General features: G+C 39.9%; 1 protein-coding gene across 2 annotated transcripts in view; it reads right to left on the reverse strand.

The window, feature by feature from the left end:
- The window catches only part of LOC126480663 (calcium-independent protein kinase C), a 226,365-nt gene that overhangs the window by 130,044 nt on the left and 76,019 nt on the right, over positions 1–20,302 (reverse strand). For both annotated transcript variants that reach the window (XM_050103890.1, XM_050103897.1), the window contains exons 4-6: positions 9,043–9,074; positions 8,851–8,933; positions 2,588–2,726 (exon numbers count right to left, since the gene is read on the reverse strand). In XM_050103890.1, coding sequence (XP_049959847.1) covers positions 2,588–2,726; positions 8,851–8,933; positions 9,043–9,074 — 254 coding nt within the window. The remainder of the gene's footprint in view (positions 1–2,587; positions 2,727–8,850; positions 8,934–9,042; positions 9,075–20,302) is intronic.

Below are 20,302 nucleotides of genomic sequence, written 5' to 3' on the forward strand. Positions count from 1 at the left end.
GAGATCCCAGAATCGAGTCCCGGCTGGGGCACACACTTTCACCTGTCCCTGTTGATATATATCAATGCCCGTCAGCAGCTGAAGGTATTAAAATTAATTCTAATATGTGCAAGAAAGGCTGCAGTTGCATAATGACCTCTATAACCCACACTATACATCAGTTTATGTTTCCCTGATGTATTCACTCCCTGTCCTTTCTGTAGTAGTTCTTGTAGTGCTGCTACTTTCACTCTATATTTATCCATTTAGTCTCTAATTTTTTGCAATTTGCCAGGCCTCACATTCCATCTGGCTATAATAATATCCATTTTCCTTCTCATTAACCTATTTCCTTGCCTGTTCACTGCCCCATAGTCGTATCCTTCAGAGTCCGATGTGTGGTACCCGCAACAATTCCATTTTATGAGATGGCAGTGTTAGTCTCACACCCAGCCCCCAGTAGCTATGCTACTTCCAGCAAAGCTCTCAATTTTGCTGGACATACAAGCCCTCCCACCCGCCACACAGAAGATGGCCCTCTCATGGGAGTGCTAGAGTTTTTTAATGTGTCTCAAAGTGGCTGGTTCATCGTATTTAGCCAGTTACTGAACCACCAATGATTATCTGAATCATAAATTTACAGTTCTGACTGTGTATCGAGTGTTTATTTAAATCAGGCTGTTCCAGCTTGAGTGTCCACCAGTGGACAGTGGTGGGCAAACAGCTGAGGTGCGGGAAGTCAGGTAGCTGGGCTGCAGCATACACAACCACACTGCCCCAGCCTTACAACTGTGGACAGTGGTGGATAAGTTGTTTGAGTATTTGAAGAACCTGTGCAATAGGGATACTTGGTGGGTGGCCTACACTAGCTATGCCTCCCCATGAGCAAGCTGACTGGTGTTCTCCAGCCCTGTGCCCCTGGGGCAGTGTTGGAACAGCCTAATTTAAGTTAAATAATTTTAACATTCATGTACAGAACTGTTAACCAACTTTCACTTCTTCATGTAGTAGTTGGCACTTCCCCTATTTTTTTACAGTTCAGTCAACATCATGTAAATGGGAAAAAGATTTAGATTTTTTAAGCAAATTATAATTTTATTAAGTATTTTATAAGGTTTTATTAAAGTGTTGGAAAATGGCACATACACATATGCAAATATGCACATTCTAATGGGTAATTTTTACTTGCCATTTATTATACTGTTAAGCAATTGCTGTCGTGTTGTCATTGCCAGACAGTTTTCTGAGTCTCTAGAATGTGCCCATGAGTGTCTGTCCTCAAAAGATTTCACAGGAAGATAGACTTAGTTCATCTCACTGCATATAGTACTCAAATCCTGTAAGGGTGTTGATAACCATGCAGCTGAATCTTCTAAAACCAATATCACCATCATTTTGCAATATTTCCTTATTTTTAATTAAGATATCTAATGTAATTGGATAAAAAATCTACTCCCTAAGTGGCAGAAGGAGAACACGTGTATAAAAGTACTCAAATTTGTAGCTTTTTGAGCCATGGAGCCAGTGGCTCCTTTTTCTGGTGGAAGGGTTGAAGGGGAAAAGGACTGGTGAGGTTAGGAAATGGGGAAGTTTGAAAAAGTCACCCAGTACTACAGGTCAGGAGGACTTACCAGATGGGACCTTCTCATCCTATCCAGTAAGTCTCCTTAACCTTGGGTTCTGGGTGACTTTTCTGAACTCTCAACATTTCCTAAAGCCCTCCAATCCTTTTCGTTCGCCCCTCTTTCTTCCTCTTCTCGCAGAAGAAGGAGCTACTGGATCTGAAAGCTTGGACATTTCAGTACCTTTGTATGTGTGTTCTCCTGCTGCCACTTGGTGAGTAGATTTTTGATCTGTCCTATTATTTTATATTTTCAAAAACTGATTATTTTCATTGATAACTTTGATTTCTGATAGTTTACACCTTGTTCATCTTGTTCATCTTGTTTGGTTCTAAAAGCAAAGTGGAAGACTTGAACTGCCTGATCACCTGCCACTACCTTATTTTCATATCTCTGTTCTATATTTTCTGAGACCTATGTATTCTTCATACAATCCGTACATTTTTTCTTGAGGTTGATCTCCATTATTTTAAAATGACAAATTCATATTTTCTGGTTGTTTCAGCAAGAATGAGTAACTGAATAGTTCTGACTCCATCACAGGTGTTATCTACCAATAAATCTTCAAAACAAATGCTTTCTATGCAGAGTAAGTGTAGATGCCCAGTATGCTTAATAAAGCATAAATACAGTGACTGAACTGAGTGAGTGCAGTGGGGCTTCCTCCCAATGCAATACTTCTTACAAAAGCAATCAATGGGATGGTTGGAGTTTGCTGTTCCCATTCCCCACATCTCCCTCGATTACAAAATGTTTAGAGACGGTATACAACCACGCAGATCTTCATGAAAAATCATGCATGTACTGACTTTAAATTACCTCCCAAATGACCACACATATTTAACATCTCAGATATTCTTATTTCATCTAAATATTTATATAAAAGATTTGGGTCAAAAAACATATGCTTGTACTTGTACTTATTTCCTATAGATACTTCATTATCTTGTAAAACTATATAAGATGTATAAAAACATGATGTTTACCTTCACACTGCAAGCCTTGCCGAATAAGGCCATAGAGGAGGGAACCACAATGATCACAGAACGTGAATCGCTTGTAGTTGTGTACCATAAATCTGTGAGGGATGTTCACACTGAAGCGTTGTCCTTGCGTTCCTGTTGTCTGCAAGAAAATATGATATTCGTACACTACACTGAAAAACAATTGCTGGTATTTGTTTACTTATTTGAGAGCAGAAAAATGGAGAAGGAAATATACTACACATTTTATAGGGTAATGAGAGCTTTATTAACCCGTAATGATGATGATGATGATGATGATGATGATGATGATGATGTTACAAAATAAACACTTTCTTTCTTTCTTTCTTTTTTCTTTTTTTGTTTTTGACAGCTCAGCAAGTATCTCATTACAAATCTGGAGATCCAGTGTTGGACTTCCAGTTGGTTGTTATCACTTATTTCACTTCTGAGAATGAATTGATGTGAAAAATTGCACAGTGGTTCAGAACCCATATTAAACTGTAGCTCCCTCTATAAATGAGCTGGACAAGGCTATTAAAAGGCTGGAGAAAGGCGAGAGTGTACAACCTCCAATTGGACCATGCCTAGTAATGTACTGTGCAATTCAAACCAACCATTAGGTTGACGACAGCTTTAATTTATCAAAGACAGTGTCACTCTGAAGCTCAAATTTTTTACTTGTGGTATAAATATTGATGAAGGCAGCAGCTCCTAAACCTTGTTATATAGATTTTCTTCTGTGAGAACCATTTCTTATAACTATGTATGGAAAAGACAGCAAAAACTGCATATGACAAGACCACTTTTCAACAATGGGAAGACAGATGAATTCCAAAACAGCTAAAGTATTGGATATGTCAGGGTGATGGTGTGCATTCCATGCATTATTATTTGCAGTGTGGTGGTTTATATACAGTTATGCTACACAGCCGAATGCTCTGTTACATCAGATGTTCTCTAGGGCTTATTAGAGTCCTCTGTTTTGTTGCTGTGTAGTTGGAAGTTGGGTGGTACAGATGTTGAAGCTATTATGTAGTAGAAGAACTCTGTATTTGAAATTAGGTGATGGGACTGATACATACATATGAGCAACATGAAAATCTTGTTTCTGTGTGCTGTGCTGTGTGTGTGTGTGTGTGTGTGTGTGTGTGTGTGTGTGTGTGTGTGTGTGAAAAATGATGTACTTGGTATCTGCTAATTCCTTTTGTAGCATACAAATTTATTTATTGGTGTCCTATATCCACAGATTTTTCATGTTGATGTTACTTCCTGTTTGTGTGTTGTTTTCTGATATTTGCTGTATATTCACTTGAAAAATTCTGCTTATAAGTTATCAGTAGCATTTGTTACAGTGTTTTTAACAATTCTGCTTGTCACTGCACTGTACATCTGTTTATATGTATTGCATTTTAGCTATTATGTCTTTGCATTTATTTTTCGTTTCTGTTTTTGCACTGACTATTATACAGGGTGGGGCAAATAATAGTGGCCATGATGAGTGGATATGACTGGGCACATTAACAGAGGAGGAAAAGACCTAGAGTTACTTTCAACAGGATGGAGCAACTGCCCATACAGCCAAACGAACCTTGGAGCACATTTACATGATCTTCACATCTGACAGTGTTGTTAGCAGCAGTCAGTCTGGTCGCAACCCTAGATGGTCACCTGATCTGTCAGTGTGCGATTATTTTGTGTGAAGAGCCCTCAAGTCTAATGTGTATTGCTAAAAATCTCATAGTCTTCAAGAACTGCAGCAGAACATTTCTGATGATATTGCAGCAATTTCAGCAGACCAGCTTTGATCCGTCTTCAACAACTTACTTACCAGGGTCCAAAAGTGTGAAGACATGAATGGTGGTCACTTTCAACATCTACTGTAGTCAGGTTGGTACTGTATTTCCTTTCCTCTAGTGTGTTTTTCATACCTGGAACTCTGTTCTCAGGGCAACTTTTGTTTGTTGCACTCTGTATTTGTGTTACTGACTTTAGGGCCAATTTTAATGTTTTCATGAAATTTTATTGATTATATGTGATATGCTATTGTTCAATTCATTATTTTGGTTGTGAGACATTGTGTGTGTGCTCATTGCACATTATTTTGAATGCAGATAGGATCTTTTTATTTATATATTATAATACTATTTCTACAGATTCACACACTGGTGATTCCACCACGAATGCAACCATTAAAAAATTTTACTTGTACAACACACAGTGATATAATGCTTAACAAGACAATCCATATGTATATTCCCAACACAGCACTGGTACACCTCCCTTCAAAACGCGTATAAAAACAAACTATGCAATGACTATGTGAAAATAATTTCATGTATAATACTTATATTGGAGCTTGGGGGAGATGGGTTAATGTGGAACTGCTTTTGATAATAATTTATTTTGTAGGTTCAAATTTGAAAACTTATCTTCAAAGCAGAGAGAGTGAGACAACAGAAACCACGTAAATCCATTTTTGAGCTGTATTTGTTGATTGTTCAATATTAAGCTCTGTGGGAAATGAATGGATAGTTTTGGTATCAGTGCACTTAACACCTGCTTTTCAGTTATGTCAGTATTTTTTTAAAATTCATGGTACATCCCATTATTGTGTCTGATGTTGTCTTCTGCAGCCAATTGCGTTGCTATCACAGATAATACACTACATTTGCAACTGTGATCACCAATGTGAGAAAGTATTCTAAATAATAAAAGCAGTAAAGTTTGTCCTCTTCATAGTGTAAAACGTTCCCTGTTTAGTTTGTATCCTAAGTGAAGACTCAGAAACTTAATACTATTGATTCTCTGTTACTACTTGTCATTATATGTCTTTATAAATTTCTCTTTGTCCTTACAACTAGAGCAAAACTGAAAGACATTTTTCTTGCTTATGGTGGCTGGAGGGCAGTTGACCATAAACCAGCTGAGGACCATGGAAAGGAGATTATTGTCATATATAGTTCTGTCACATGATTGTATCCTTGCACTAGTACTGAACTTGTGTGTTATTTTTATGTTGCACAACTACTCTGTGCTGTTAAGCCTTTATTCATTTCTTATTGATAGTAACAATACTGTAGGGAAAGATAGATAGCTATTTACCATAATGAAGACACATTAAGTTGCGAACAGGCACAGTCAATAGACACTTACATAAAGCTTTCGGCCACAGCCTTCATCGGCAAAAGAGTAACACTCACCATTCATACCCACAAGCAAGCACACCGCATGCACACATGTCTGCCAACTCTAGCATGGAGCTGGAGACACTAGAGTTGGCAAACATGTGTGCATGAGTTGTGCTTGCTTGTTGGTATGAATGGCGTGTGTTTCTCTTTTGTTGATGAAGGCTGTGGGTGAAAGCTTTATGTTAGTGTCTTTTAATTGTGCCTGTCTGCAACTAAAAGTGTCTTCTTTACAATAAGTAGCTATCTGCCTTTCCCTACAGTGATATATTCCTACCTGAAATTCCCAATGTCTTATTGTCAATAGTTGTATACGGTTGTACATAACTAACAGCTGCTTGTTTCAGTGACCAGTTATGAATGCTATTTTTCAGTGGCTTTTTTTATGGAAATTAAGTTCCTTGTTTTCTTAAATGAGAATCATGGCGACAAAGCATATATTGCATTTACTCCCTCTCATATTGTGCGATAGTTTACGTACTTATCTGCTCCACCACCTAAGTTTATATACACTACTGGCCATTAAAATTGCTACACCACGAAGACGGATCGTGCAGTCACATTTTGACCCCCGAGTCAACAGATGGGGACGTTTGCAAGACAACAACCATCTGCACGAACAATTCGACGATGTTTGCAGCAGCATGGACTATCAGCTCAGAGACCATGGCTGCGGTTACCCTTGATGCTGCATCACAGACAGGAGCACCTGCGATGGTGTACTCGACAACGAACCTAGGTGCACAAATGGCAAAACGTCATTTTTTCGGATGAATCAAGGTTCTGTTTACAGCATCATGATGGTCGCATCCATGTTTGGCGACATCGAGGTGAATGCACATTGGACGCATGTATTCGTCATCGCCATACTGGCATATCACACGGCGTGATGGTATGGAGTGCCATTGGTTACACGTCTCGGTCACCTCCTGTTCACATTGACAGCATTTTGAACAGTTGACATTACATTTCAGATGTGTTACAACCCATGGCTCTACCCTTCATTCAACCCCTATGAAACCCTACATTTCAGCAGGATAATGCACGACTGCATGTTGCAAGTCCTGTATAGGCCATTCTGGATACAGAAAATGTTTGACTGCTGCCCTCGCCAGCACATTCTCCAGATCTCTCACCAATTGAAAACATCTGGTCAATGGTGGCCAAGCAACTGGCTCGTCACAATATGCCAGTGACTACTCTTGATGAACTGTAGAATCGTGTTGAAGCTGCATGGGTAGCTGTATCTGTACACGTCATCCAAGCTTTGTTTGACTCAATGCCCAGGCATATCAAGGTCATTATTACGACCAGAGGTGGTTGTTCTGGGTACTGATTTCTCAGTATCTATGCACCCAAACTGTGTGAAAATGTAATCACATGTCAGTTCTAGTACAACATTTGTGTCCAATGAATACCCGTTTATCATCTGTATTTCTTCTTGGTGTAGCAATTCTAATGTCCAGTAGTGTATAAGTTCTCTCATCACATAATATTCAAAATAGCTCAAGTACTATAAATCTCATATAAATTTGTCAGAAAGTAACTATAAAACATTAAGACAAGTAACAGGCACTTTCACAACAATTATATTACTATATTCAATATACTTTACCATTACTTTTTTGTTAGTCATCAGTAAAGTTTACACTAATGACGTATATGTATAAGAACTTGTGTATATATTCAAAAAATACATTTCAGTGTCTCTGGAAGTGTAGAATTTACTAATGATGGTACTGAAATAACCAGAATAAACATTTTATGATGAAATAAAGCATTAGCATTTAGTTTCACATTGATACATTTTAGTTATCTATTTTATTTTATTCAGCAACAAATGTGTAGTATATTTTTATGGGATTGAGAAAGCATTTATTGGTTTCAGGGAAGTGTTTATCAATTAAATTATAACCTTGCCACTGTCTATAAAGATGACAGGAAACAGATGATAATAGAAAAATTTAGTTAACACACATATGATAGGAGCATAGAAGACCACTCACTGAACAGCAGAAGAGTTGAGTCATTAATAGGCACCGAAAAACAGAAAAGTTGAGTCATTGATAGACACACATGCACCTGTGCCTTTATGTGGTGCTGGCTGGATGCAGAATGCCAGGTACTGTGCACCTACACCCAGCTAACAGGAAAGGCATAGGTAGGGGTGTGTGTGTGTGTGTGTTTTTGTGCACATATCTGTACTTCAGCGTAAGAAAAGATGTACTCCAAAAGGTGCCTGTTGATGACTCAGCACTCCTACTTTTCAGTGAATGGTCAAAGAAGACCATTCACTGAAAGCGTATTTACATTCAACCAGAACTTTCCTGCCACAAGTAACTAATACAGGTATTGTTTAATGGATCCCTGTACAGTATTGCCAGTGTGCTGTCAGCTACAACTGACAAGCCTCTGCATATACAGGCAGCGCAGCATGCAGCTGGCACTCCAGAAAGAGTTACGATGGACTGAGAGCCAGCCTAAGCCAATCAACTTACTAAAATGTCTATCATAAAGTATTTGAGTTGAAGAATTATCAGACAGACATTGAATTATCAGTGGGAAAGCATCAGTTAGACAGTATTAGACAATAAGATCACATGTGGCGAAGCATAGTGGTGTTCAAACCCAGGTTAATGTTTATCTTATTTACAAGGAAATTTAGTTTAACTACATGCTCCATGGCTCTTGCTATTTAGTGGAAATATAAAGCACTACTGGCTCTCAAACAATTGTTTAGCAATAATGATCCTGCTGAAGATGATATGTTCCTTCCTTTACAAAGCCAAAAAGATAGCTTACCATGCCAGTTACGTAGGGACCTATAGCTTAATAAGGAATCTAAAGCATGATTCAACTTGAGATTTTTCACATACACTTGATAGTGACAAAGTTGAAAGTCATGGTTAGTGCCAGAAAAATTGTTGGACAAACAAAGGAAGTCACAGTAAATGCCAAATAAATCCTAAGTTTAACAGAGGATTGAAGTACAACCCCATGATTTGTGATTAAATGAGCATTAAGTTCATGACATGACTTCTCTAATCAAACATACACTTGCAAATACATTGTACTTACCTCATAGGGATTGGGATCTCGCATACCAGGACACTTTGTGACAACTGACTTATGACAACGTTTGTGTACAACACAGGTGCACACTGAAAATAAAATGAAATACATGTCAGATGCCAAATTACGTATTTTTAATAATAATAATAATAATAATGGAAGTTGTGTTGTAATTACAAAAGTGTGTATCATATTTACCTTGACACTGATAGCCTTGCTTTCCTATGCCCCTGTAACAATAAGTACAATAAATTACTTGGAAGATAATGACCAAAAATTTTATATTCTGAAATACAATTTAAGCTTTGCTCCTTGCTATAGTTTTGTGGGCTGAAAAATTATTTTTTTCCTTTCAAGGTGCATATCATTAATCTTTGAATTTATCTCCCAGTTTACACATTTCCATTTCTTCCTTCTGCATATCACATCTCATTTTACTATCTCAACAGACATCTGTCAGTTGTTTTTATCATTCATTCATACATCAGGTTTCATAAATCCTGTCATGAATGAGATCCTTGAGGGAGGTAGAATAAGTCAAGTTATACAATGCCAGGCAGTAGAAATCACTGTATGCTTCTTCTGTAAAGTACACTAACAATATGTTTAGACTTTTCAAATTTGACTAATTTTTAATCAACTCATTTTGTAAAGGTCAAAATCATTTTGTCCTCCACACTGTATTGGAGCAACCTGAAATTACAATTCAACATTTATTTTGTATCACTAATCATTTTCATCCCATACCTGTTTTCAAATGTAAACTTTCATCGATGATATACACTACTGGCCTTTAAAATTGCTACACCACGAAGATGACGTGCTACAGATGCAAAATTTAACCAACAGGAAGAAGATGCTGCGATATACAAATGATTAGCTTTTGAGTGCTTTCACACAAGGTTGACGCCAGTGGTGACACCTACAACGTGCTGACATGAGAAAAGTTTCCAACAGATTTCTCATATACAAACAGCAGTTGACTGGCGTTGCCTGGTGAAATGTTGTTGTGATGCCTTGTGTAAGGAGGAGAAATGCGTACCATCATGTTTCTGACTTTGATTGCGGTTCATCGTATCGCGACATTGCTGTTCGCGTTTGTCAAGATCCAATGACTGTTAGCAGAATATGGAATCGGTGGGTTCAGGAGGGTAATACGGAATGCCAGGCTGGATTCCAATGGCCTTGTGTCACAAGCAGTCAAGATGACAGGCATCTGGATGGCTGTAACGGATCGTGCAGCCACATCTCGATCCCTGAGTCAACAGATGGGGACATTTCCAAGACAACAACCATCTTCACGAACAGTTTGACAACATTTGCAGCAGCATGGACTATCAGCTCGGAGACCACAGCTGCGGTTACCCTTGACGCTGCATCACAGACAGGAGTGCCTGCAATGGTGTACTCAATGATGAACCTGGGTGCATGAATGGGAAAATGTCATTTTTTTGGATGAATCGAGGTTCTGTTTACAGTATCATGATGGTCGCATCCATGTTTGGCGACGTCACGGTGAACGCACATTGGACGCGTGTATTCGTCATTGCCATACTGGCGTATCACCCAGCATGATGGTATGGGGTGCCACTGGTTACACGTCTCGGTCACCTCTTGTTCGCATTGATGGCACTTTGAACAGTGGATGTTACATTTCAGATGTGTTACGACCCGTGGCTCCATCCTTCATTCGATCCCTATGAAACCCTACATTTCAGCAGGATATCGCACGACTGCATGTTGCAGGTCCTGTACGGGCCATTCTGGATACAGAAAATGTTTGACTGCTGCCCTGGCCAGCACATTCTCCCGATCTCTCACCAATTGAAAACGTCTGGTCAATGGTGGCCGAGCAACTGGCTCGTCACAATACATCAGTCACTACTCTTGATAAACTGTGGTATCGTGTTGAATTGCATGGGCAGCTGTACCTGTACACATCATCCAAGCTCTGTTTGACTCAATGCCCAGACGTATCAAGGCCATTGTTACGGCCAGAGGTGGTTGTTCTGGGTACTGATTTCTCAGGATCTATGCACGTAAATTGAGTGAAAATGTAATCACATGTCAGTTCTAGCATAATATATTTGTCCAATGAATACCCGTTTATCATCTGCATTTCTTCTTGGTGTAGCAATTTTAATGGACAGTAGTGTATGTACCCCACATTTAAAACCAATTCATGTTAAATGGTAACTGGATTTTTTCCCCACATACCATGTCAAATTTCTTTGTTTTAAATGTAATAATCAGAACAACTAAGAACACACCAAGAAATACGACTTGTGTATCAGAAAAAAATTCCTATTGCAATGCAACACAAAGTGGATTTAAAGATGATGCACACATGTTTATTTATTTACAAATTACAAACGTAATCAAACTGATGATTTTGTCAGACGTCATACATTTGTGTGCAGTGATCTCAGATCACTAACTTGGAATGTAGTAATGATAATAATGAAATGCTTAACTTTAACAATGATATTGCAGTAGTACTGAACATAATATTTCTAATGCTAGTAGCTTTTTCCGTAGTTTCAGATGTTACAGTCTGGATAATTAACTGATCTGGCCTTGTAACATTGGCCAACATGGCCTCGAAATACTGGTACTATGAATGGCTGAAAGCAATGGGGAAACTAGCTGAAAGCAAGGGGAAACTACAGTTGTGATTTTCTCCTAGGGCAAGCAGCTCTTGAATATGGTTAAATATCAATGGCATCATCTCTAAATTATTATGAGGTAAAATAGTCTCCCATTCAGACCTCTGGGTGGAGACTACTCAGGAGGATACTATCATAAGAAAAGAGAGATTGGCATTCTATGGGTCATGGCCTGGAATGTTAGATCCATTAATTGAACAGGGAGGTTAGACAATTTAATAAGGGAAATTGATAGTTTGAAGTTAGATATAGGGGGAAATTAACAAGTGCAGTGGCAGGAAGACGAGGACTTCTGGTCATGTGAGTACTGGGTTATAAGTATAAAATCAAATAGGGGTAATGTAGGACTAGGTCTACTAATGAATAAGAAAATGGAAGAGTGGATAAGCTACCATGAAGACCTTATTGTAGCCAGCCTAGGGTTGAAACCAACACCCATCATAGTAGTAGAAGTTTATATATCTACTTCCTCTGAAGATGAAGACATTGAAAGAATGTATGATGAGATAAAACCAATCATTCAGACAATTACGGGAGAGGAACATTTTATTGTGATGGGAGACTGGAATTAAATAGTGGGAAAAAGAAGAGAAGAAAAATAGTAGAAGAATATAGGCTGGGGAATGTGATGAATGAGGAAGCCATCAGTAGAATTTTGTAAAGAGCATAATTTGGTCATCGCTAACACTTGACTTAAGAATCAGGAAGAAACCTTGGTCATTGGAAGGTTTCACATGAATTATGTAATGGTGTGGCAAAGACTTCAAAACCAGATTTTAAACTATTAGGCATTTCCAGGGGAAGATGTAAACACTGATCACAAATGACTGAATGAAAATTAAGTTAAAACTTAAGAAATTGCAAAAAAAGGTTGGAAATTGAGGAGATGGGACCTGGATAAGATGAACAAATCAGTGTTGAGAGTTTCAGAGAGAACTTTAGACAGCATTTGACTGAAACAGTGGAAGGGAATACAAAAGAATACAAATGAGTAGATTTGAGAGATGGAACAGTGAAGGCGGCAGAGGATCAAATGGACAAAAAGGCGAGGCCTAGTAGAAATCCTTTGATAATACAGGGTTATTACAAATGATTCAAGCGATTTCACAGCTCTACAATAACTTTATTATTTGAGATATTTTCACAATGCTTTGCACACACATACAAAAACTCAAAAAGTTTTTTTAGGCATTCACAAATGTTTGATATGTGTCCCTTTAGTGATCTGGCAGACATCAAGCCGATAATCAAGTTCCTCCCACACTCGGTGTAGCATGTCCCCATCAATGAGTTCGAAAGCATCGTTGCTGCGAGCTCGCAGTTCTGGCATGTTTCTTGGTAGAGGAGGTTTAAACACTGAATCTTTCACATAACCCCACAGAAAGAAATCGCATGGGGTTAAGTCAGGAGAGCGTGGAGGCCATGACATGAATTGCTGATCATGATCTCCACCACGACCGATCCATCGGTTTTCAAATCTCCTGTTTAAGAAATGCCGAACATCATGATGGAAGTGCGGTGGAGCACCATCCTGTTGAAAGATGAAATCGGCGCTGTCGGTCTCCAGTTGTGGCATGAGCCAATTTTCCAGCATGTCCAGATACACGTGTCCTGTAACGTTTTTTTCGCAGAAGAAAAAGGGGCCGTAAACTTTAAACCGTGAGATTGCACAAAACACGTTAACTTTTGGTGAATTGCAAATTTGCTGCACGAATGCGTGAGGATTCTCTACCACCCAGATTCGCACATTGTGTCTGTTCACTTCACCATTAAGAAAAAATTTTGCTTCATCACTGAAAACAAGTTTCGCACTGAACGCATCCTCTTCCATGAGCTGTTGCAACCGCGCCGAAAATTCAAAGCGTTTGACTTTGTCATCGGGTGTCAGGGCTTGTAGCAATTGTAAACGGTAAGGCTTCTGCTTTAGCCTTTTCCGTAATATTTTCCAAACTGTCGGCTGTGGTATGTTTAGCTCCCTGCTTGCTTTATTCGTCGACTTCCGCGGGCTACGCGTGAAACTTGCCCGCACGCGTTCAACCGTTTCTTCGCTCACTGCAGGCCGACCCGTTGATTTCCCCTTACAGAGGCATCCAAAAGCTTTAAACTGCGCATACCATCGCCAAATGGAGTTAGCAGTTGGTGGATCTTTGTTGAACTTCGTCCTGAAGTGTCGTTGCACTGTTATGACTGACTGATGTGAGTGCATTTCAAGCACGACATACACTTTCTTGGCTCCTGTCACCATTTTGTCTCACTGCGCTCTCGAGTGCTCTGGCGGCAGAAACCTGAAGTGCGGCTTCAGCCGAACAAAACTTTATGAGTTTTTCTACGTATCTGTAGTGTGTCGTGACCATATGTCAATGAATGGAGCTACAGTGAATTTATGAAATCGCTTCAATCATTTGTAATAGCCCTGTACAGGAAATACTGAATTTAATTGACAAAAGGAGAAAATGCATAAATGCAGCAAATGAAGCAGATGAAAGAGGATACAGCTGTCTAAAAAATGAGATTGACAGAAAGTGAAAAATGACTAAGGAGGAATAGCTAGAGAACAAATGCAAAGCTCTAGAAGCATCTATAATGGTGGGAAAGATAGCTAACACCTAGGCGAAGATTAAAGATCCCCCTTTGGTGAAAAGAGAAGCAGCTGCACGAATGTCAGCAATCGGTGTGAGATGAGGCGAACTGTTGTCCTGACACTATGATGACTTAAATTGTGTAATTTGTCAAAAGCTAGTTCATGAAACCCTGCTGGCAAGAATGGTCTTGGTTTTCCCACAGAGAGACGGTAATAAAGCGTAATGTCAGAACCTGGTACATCTTCTAACTTTAGCTCAATTGTTGTCGCTGGATCAGTGAGACAGTTAAAAAGTTCTTGAGCCGTTTTTTGTGCCTCTGTGAAGTCTATTACGCTTTAGTTGTTTGTAACAGCAGAAGCACGGGACAGGCAATCTGCTACCACATTGTTGATTCTGGCTACATGTCTGATGTCAGTAATGAACTCTGCAATAAACACTAGTTGGTTGCACTGACACAATGAACAGTTGTTGTTATTCTGCCCAAATGCATACATCAATGGCTCATGATCAGTGAAAATAGTGAATTCTCTCTCTTCCAGCTGAGGTCAAAAATATTTTACTGTGCCATATATCGTGAGGAGATCACGATTGTATGCACTCAACAGACATTGAGATGCCAAAGGCTCGTGTGAGTAAAATGCTGAAAGTTGCCAAGCACCTTCATTTAATTGTAGCAGTGTGGCTCTGATCACTGTCTGGCTCACATCCACTACTAATGCAAGGGTGAGCGAGGAGCACTGTGTCCGCTATGTTGTGTTTTGCCACTTCAAAGGCTGAATCATATCATCAATCCACTGAATTGGTGAAGTTCCCTTGACTTTTGGACCAACCAATGGTGCAATAAGTGGTTCTCGTACTTCAGCAGAGTGTGGCAGATACTGATGGTAGGAAATGAACATATCAAGAAACCGACGTAGCTCATGAGCTCTGCAGTATGGCTTCCACTTTTTCTGGTAAGGGAAATGAGCAGTTTTGATGAGATTCTGCGACTGTAAAACACACATTTGGCTATATTTAACAATACCCCATATTTTTTGGGCCGCTCTAAAACTTGTAACAGATGTTGTTTGTGTTGTTATGCAGTTGAAGAAAAAATTAAAACATAATATAGATACACAAATGAGCATGACAGTCCTTGCAGTACTGGGCCAATAAAATGTTGTGCAGCATTACTCAAGCTGAATGTCATGTATTTGCTTTCAAATAAACCAAAAGTGGTGACAGGTGCTGTTTGTGGAATGTCTTCCTCTGCAACTGGTATCCGTATATAAGCCTTAGCACAGTCCAAAACAGTAAAAACCATTGTAGTTGTAATAGTGCAGTAGAGGCGAGGTATATCGATCTGGTACAGTCCGGGCATTGAGAGCACAGTAATCACTATGTGGGAGCCACATGCTGCTTTTCTTAGACATAAGGTGTAGTGAAGATGACCAATGACTACTAGACGGTCGTATAATCTCTTCTCTCATCATAACATCGAATTCTGATTTTGCGATAGCTAACCGGTTGGGCACTAGATGCAGAGGGCAGCAAGTGACTGGTGGGCCATCTGTAGTCATGATATTATGTAAGGTATTGTGACATACCTCTTTGGGTGCTCCCAGGGGCCATGTCATGGCCAGAATCTGTTTGAGTAGATGGTCGTACTCTCCAGCATCTGCTTGTTTGACTTGGTCAGAGTGCTCGGCTGTGTGGCAGTGAAATCCAGAAGTCGACAGCCTGGTGATGCCATTGACCAACCACGCGTTCCTGATGTCAGGTAGCAAGTTGTGCTGCGCCAACAGATTGGCACTGATGATAGGCTAGGTGACGTTTGTGATGGTAAAGTCCTGCATCTTGTGTACTCCTAGGTCCAATTCAATGCACTGGGTGCCATAGGTTTTGATCGATGAATTGTTGTCAGCAGACAGGAAGAACAATGTTGTGGGTAACAATGTAGTAGTTTATGGGGAAGAATACATAAATCCAAGCTGATATCTACTAGATACTTGTTAGCCTGTCTTTCTGTCACTGACAAAGAGGCGTTGGGATCATGTTTCATAATCAGAGAAAGCATCTGACATGTGACATCTGTTGGCATTGGTGTATCTGCAAGGAGATGTACACTTACGTGCCTGGTTTCCAAATTTCTTGTGGTACCAACAGATGGAGGGTTGTTCTTGTCCTGTGGTGGAATAAGTAGTTGAGGATGTCGAGAGAGTAACTTGTCAATTCATTTGGTGAGGTAGTCGACTTTCACTGCCAGGTTATCATGATCCACATGAGTTATTGTAGCCAGTGGTAGGCTCAGATGTGTCACTGCCAGCATACCAGTCAGAGCTGCGGATGGCATGGCTTGTGTTAGATTGTTTGACACCGCCACCGCACCATTGCATGCTGCTACTGACATACTAATTGTAGCCTGGCTGTAGCATCCATTATACAGTCGGCCACTGCATCCAAGGGTCTGTCAGTCTGCGGTGCTATGATTGCTTGTATGTGTGGCAGCAGACAGCGACTCCACAACGTATGCAGCAGGCTATCAGGCACAACGATGTCTCCCTTGGTGCACAAGTGCCATAAAAACTGCAATGGTTTGCATTCTCCCACGTCTTCTTGAGTTAAGACCTGTCCTATATATTCCTCTTCTGATGTGGAAACACGTTTTATCAGCTCAGCCTTCAATTCCTCATATGCGTTGACTGCCACCAGTACAGTGATTACATCTTGTACTTCGCGGTGTAATGATTGTCTAATTTACTGATGACCAGTGCAAATTTTGTGGAGTCCATAGCAATACCACCACAGAGGAAGCTGGCTTTGACTTGCGCAAACCAAAGCACCAGATTGTGTAGCCAGAATGTGAGTAACCACATTGTGAGTCTCATGACTGTTGGAATTATTTCTTCTAATGACTCTGTCATGTCATGTACAGTGGAACTGCACTTCTTGGCATTTTCAAATCACATCACAGTCACCACTTTGGCCATTACTAAAGTATCAATGATGACTGGTTTGTTAATAGCCTGAAGGCGCAAAATTGTCACTGTGACCTTGCAAAACAAAACTTTATTTGTGTCTGCCAAGGGAATTAGGCAGTGCACAAAGAGTAGTGAATACAGATCAGGTAAATACACAATCTTGCATAGATAAATGTATCTCCGTGAAGAACATTACTTTTACTCAGTGCAACTACAAGAGAAAAATAACTGATTATAAAATAGCAACATAACTATTATTCTTCAAAACAGTATGTGCACTCCATGGTGGCTGTGAAATATTCAATGCTGCAACATAAACAAAACCACATTCACGTACAGCACACATGACACTTCACTGCACTGACAGAAAGTGAACTTTGTTGCTACACCTTCTACCTACAGAATTTCAAAGAATGTATTTCAGTCAACATGGTCAAAAGTTTTCTCTAAGTTGCAATTGCCATAAACATATGTTTGCCTTTCTTTAACCTATCTCCTAAAACAAGTTGCAGGGTCAGTATTGTTTCACATGTTCTTACATTCTTCCAGAACACAAAATGGCTTACCCCAAGCTCACCTTCTTCTAATTTTTCCAGTCTTTTGTAAATAATTTACGTCAATATTTTATGATCATGACTTAGTAAATCGATAATTCAGTAATATTCACGCCTGCCAGCACCTGTTCTCTCTGGAGTTGGAATTATTACATTCTTCTTTAAGTCTGGATGTATTTCACCTGTCTCAAATATTTTGTACGCCAGGTGGAGTAGTTGCGTCATGACTGGCTTTCCCAAGGATCTCAATAATTTTGAGGGAATTTCGTCTATTCCAGGGACAATGTTTCCACTTAGATCTTTTAGAGATCTTTCAAATCTTCTCACAGTATCATATCTCCCATCTTGTCTTTACCTAATTCCTCTTCACTTTCTAGAACATCATCTTCAAGGTCATTTCCCATGTAGGCCCCCTCTGTGTATTCCTTCCACATTGCAGCTTCGGATTTGTGTGGCCCAGAGTGCAAAAAGATTGCCAAGAATGGGCATGTACTTATTTAAAGTCAGCAAAGCAATTTGAAACCTTCCATTGACCTATGCAGGAGAAGCACACATCCACATCAATGTCATAGTCCCACTGCCTCCTTCCAGCGGACAGCGATATATTCTAACTATGATTGATCGCCTGACACGCTGGTCCAAGGCAACTCCGACAGATGACATAACAGCAGAAACAGTAGATTCTGTGCTTACCTCAAGCTGGATTTCTCACTTTGGTTGCTCATTACATGTGACGACAGATCACAGCCACCAGTTCAAGGCTGAACTATTCTCTCAATTAGCCAAGTTCTGCGACACAGTGTACCACCAGACTACTAGTTATCATAGGGCCAGTAGTGGTTTAATTGAGTGCTGGTGTTGCGCACTCAAGGCAGCGATCATATGCCATGGATCAGACTGGACTATTGTGTTACCAATGATTTTACTGGGTCTCCGGACAGTGTACATATCTGACTTAGACACTTCACCCGCAGAACTAGTGTTCAGCAACACACTATGACTTCCTGGAGAATTTGGCGAAGCACCACCACCACCACAGACACTTGGTCAGGATCATAATGACATTATAGTTAAGCTCAGGAAACATGTCATTCCACTTTGCCCTCTCCAAGTTTCAAGACACAGCTTTCCTGCTACCTATGTTCTTCATGATTTAGTGTCCTGCACTCACGTCAGGCTCTGTGCAGATGGCATTAGACTTGCACTACAACAGCCATACGCTGGCCCATACAAGATGTTGCAATGAGGAGAACACACCTTTGAGATACTCCTAAATGGAAAATCATCTACAGTGTCAACTGATAAGAGTGAAACAAGGTTATGTTCTGCATGAGGATCCTGCTTACAACTGCCCATGACCGCAACTTCCTGCTCTAGCACTGACACCATTTCCCTTTGTTGCAGAACTGCCTCCAGCTGTTGCAGAACCCCCTTCTATTATCAAAGTACCACCACCAACCTGCACGATGAGATAGGGTTGGCATGCGCACTTCGCTGCGCATTACCTGGACGGTGCTTCGCATTCACCAAGGTTGCTGTTGTAGCAACAAAGTTCACTTTCTGTAGTGTAGCAAAGTGCCACATGTGTTGTGCGTGAGCGTGGTTTTGTTTATATCGCAGCTATCAGTGGACCTTCCATGCCGGCCACCAGGGGTGCTGGAATTAGTGTTGAATATTTCACAGCCATTGTGGAGCATACATATTGTTTTGAGAAATAATAGTTCTGTTTTTATTTTCTAGTCAGTTATTACTCTTTTGTAGTTATGCCAAGTAAAAGTAATGTTCTTCTTGGAAATACATTTATCTATGTAAGATTGTGTATTTATCCAATCTGTTTTCGCTATTCTTGTGTACCACCTTATTCCCTCAGAGGATGCAAATAAAGCATTGTTCTGCAAGGTCAAAGTGATAATTTCTTGCACCTCCGGACTATTAACAAACCGGCCAGCATTGGTACATCAGTAATGGTCAAAAAGATATAAAATGCAGCAAGTGGAAGGTTATATACAGCTTGTACAGAAACCAGGGTGCAGGTATAACACTTGAAAGACATGAAAGGGAAGCAATAGTTGCAGAAAACTTTGCAGAAGGAGTTAAAGTTCACGCAGAAGAAATAAAAGCTGTGCAGTTTGCTGATGACATTGTAATTCTGTCAGATTCAGTACAGGCCCTGTAAGAGTAGTTAAACAGAATAGATACTGTCTTGAAATGAGGTTACAAGATGTGTATCAACAGAAGTAAAACATGGGTGACGGAATGTAATCGAATTACATCAAGTGATACCGAGGAACTTAGGAAATGAGGCACTAAAAGTACTGATGACACCTGAAGTAGAGAGGATAAAATGTAGAGTTCTGTGAAGTTTTACAAGGATCAAGGAGGAAGACTGACTGTGTCATTGATCATTTAGACAAAACTAGAGGGAATTTTATAATCAGCAGCATGATTGTTGATTTTCATTTCACCTAGCTACTGAATTTTCATAAATCCCATCTCCCTCAATTGATTTTTTTTCTTTTATCAAACATGGAAGCATCAGCTTCTACAAACAAACAGGGTCACCAAGTTTTGTCTGTTTTTTTTTTCTTCCTTTTTTTTCTCCCCCCCCCCCCCCCACCCCCCCCACCCCACCCCCCACCCTCTGCATGGTGAGTAGTCATATCATTGAGACAGTTCTAATAATACTTACTACGTTT

Source organism: Schistocerca serialis, chromosome 1, assembly GCF_023864345.2.
Source record: "Schistocerca serialis cubense isolate TAMUIC-IGC-003099 chromosome 1, iqSchSeri2.2, whole genome shotgun sequence".
Lineage (NCBI taxonomy): Eukaryota > Metazoa > Arthropoda > Insecta > Orthoptera > Acrididae > Schistocerca > Schistocerca serialis.